Source organism: Emiliania huxleyi (genome assembly GCF_000372725.1).
Source record: "Emiliania huxleyi CCMP1516 unplaced genomic scaffold EMIHUscaffold_772, whole genome shotgun sequence".
NCBI lineage: Eukaryota > Haptophyta > Isochrysidales > Noelaerhabdaceae > Emiliania > Emiliania huxleyi.
In genome coordinates, this window is record NW_005196225.1 from 3,538 (window position 1) to 5,455 (window position 1,918).

The window sequence follows — 1,918 nt, forward strand, 5'->3', positions numbered from 1 at the left end:
GGGAGGGGAGGGCCGCCCTGCCAGCCAGGGGAAAAGGCGGACGGATTCACAAGAGAGGGAGGCCTTCGACCAAGGCCTTGGGGGGACCAGTTTGGCAATCGAGGAAGCCGGGCCAAAGGAAACCGGAGGAAGGAAGAAGGTCTGGCCAAGCGCCCCGGGCTTGAAAGAGGGGTGACGGCGGCCGCGGACTGCCACACCAGAAAGTCGGACAGCCGCTTCTCGCCTGCAGGAGGGCCGTAGACGCTTCGTGGAAGGGCCTCGGAGGGTGCCGCATAGTCTCCGGTGGCCGCGTCTCGCCAGAAGTGCGCAGCAGCAGGTCCACCGGCGGCGTGCGGGGGTCGTACGTCCGAAACGCCTCCTCGAGAGACCTGGCGGTGAGCTCCGACGGGCAGAGGGTGCGGGCGGCGGCGGCCTCTGCCAGGGAGGAGACGGCGGATGCGACCTCCTCGCGCGAAGTGTACGCGAAGCAGACGGTGAGGACGGCGCGCTCGTGCGCCGAGGTGAGGCGCGTGACGGCGTCGATCTCGGCGCGGACGTCGGCGGGCACCCTCGCCAGGTTCCCCACCACGCGCACGCGCACGCGCTGGGTCATGATCAGTGAGTCCTCGCGCCGCATCGAGCGGAGCTTCTCTCCCATCAGCGCCATGAGCGTGTCGACCTCCTCGGCCGAGCGCTTGAAGTTCTCGAGCGAGAAGGCGTAGCACGTCACCGCCGCCACGCCCAGCTCGGCGCACCACCGCAGGCTCTCCTCGAGCTTTGCGTACCCTCTCCGGTGGCCCTCGGCGACCGGCAGGCCGCGGTTGCGGGCCCAGCGGCGGTTGCCGTCCATGATGAAGGCGACGTGGCGCGGCAGCGGGCCGGCGGAGACCACGCTGCACGCCGCGCGCTGCCACCAAGCGAGGCCAGCGTCGCTGCTCGCCGCCTGCGGCATGTATGTGGCTTCGCGGTAAGATGCGCTGGCGGGGTTCGGACTTTTTGGTATGGTATGGTACATTGAGCAGACCCGCCTTCCGCGAGGAAAGACCCGCCTTCAGGCAGGGACAATACCCCACCCCCCCCCCCCCCCTCGCCCCACCGCCGGCCGCCTTACTGCTAGGCTCCACGAGGAGGCTAGACACCGACACTTAGGACACGCACACTTAGATACGCGCGGGTGGCCGCCGTCTTCCACGGTGCTAGTCTAGAAGTAGAGCGGCGGCAAAGTTGGCAATCGCCTGGCGAGCGGCGGACGCGGCACCCGCGCCGGTCGCCGCACCCGCACCAGCAGGCGCCGCGCGGGCGGCTAAAGTACCATACCCCCCACACCCCTGTCGAGGCCTAGCCTTGGGCGGTCAGGACCATACCCCCCCACCCTTTGGGCGCCGAGGCCACCATACCATACCCCGGAAAAAGTTGGAACCCTGACACAGCGAACACAAGAAGAAAATCGCGTCTCTTTGCCTCTGCGCGAGCGCACACCCCCCAGGGCTAGGGCTCTCTTGCCCGCAACACCCGATCCCGATGATCCGGCCCTGGGTGTGCGCGGTTGATGACTGCACTCCAAGTGCTCCAAGTGCGTGGTGCATGCCTGTTGTATTGTCCAGTCCGAGCCTGACTGTTCTTCACCTTCCTACCTACCTACCCACCGGTATTGTCAGGAGCGAGAACCTTCCCCTTCCCCCTCATACAAGACCTCAAGGACGAGGACACACACAGGACGCACCTCTAGCGAGGCCCGCATAGTGTTTGGGAGACTCCTGCCGCCGCCCCTGCCACCCCTGTCAGTGTGCCTGTGGTAGCGAGAGACTGCCAGTGAGAAGCTGGAGGCAGGTCGCTAGAGCCTAGACTGAGATGAGACCGCCAGTGGAGTCGGGAGTCCACCGTGGTCCGTGCACCGCGCTGCGAGCCTCTGTCGTGTCCCTTGTCAGGAGCAGGTAGC

General features: G+C 66.9%; 1 protein-coding gene across 1 annotated transcript in view; it reads right to left on the reverse strand.

Annotated features, from left to right (window-relative positions):
• The window catches only part of EMIHUDRAFT_121037 (hypothetical protein), a gene marked incomplete at both ends in the record, with an annotated part of 4,465 nt that extends 3,534 nt beyond the window's left edge, over positions 1 to 931 (reverse strand). The window contains one exon of the mRNA XM_005760192.1: positions 369 to 931. Within this exon, the coding sequence (XP_005760249.1) occupies positions 369 to 931 (563 nt within the window). The remainder of the gene's footprint in view (positions 1 to 368) is intronic.
• Positions 932 to 1,918: the final 987 nt, after the last annotated feature.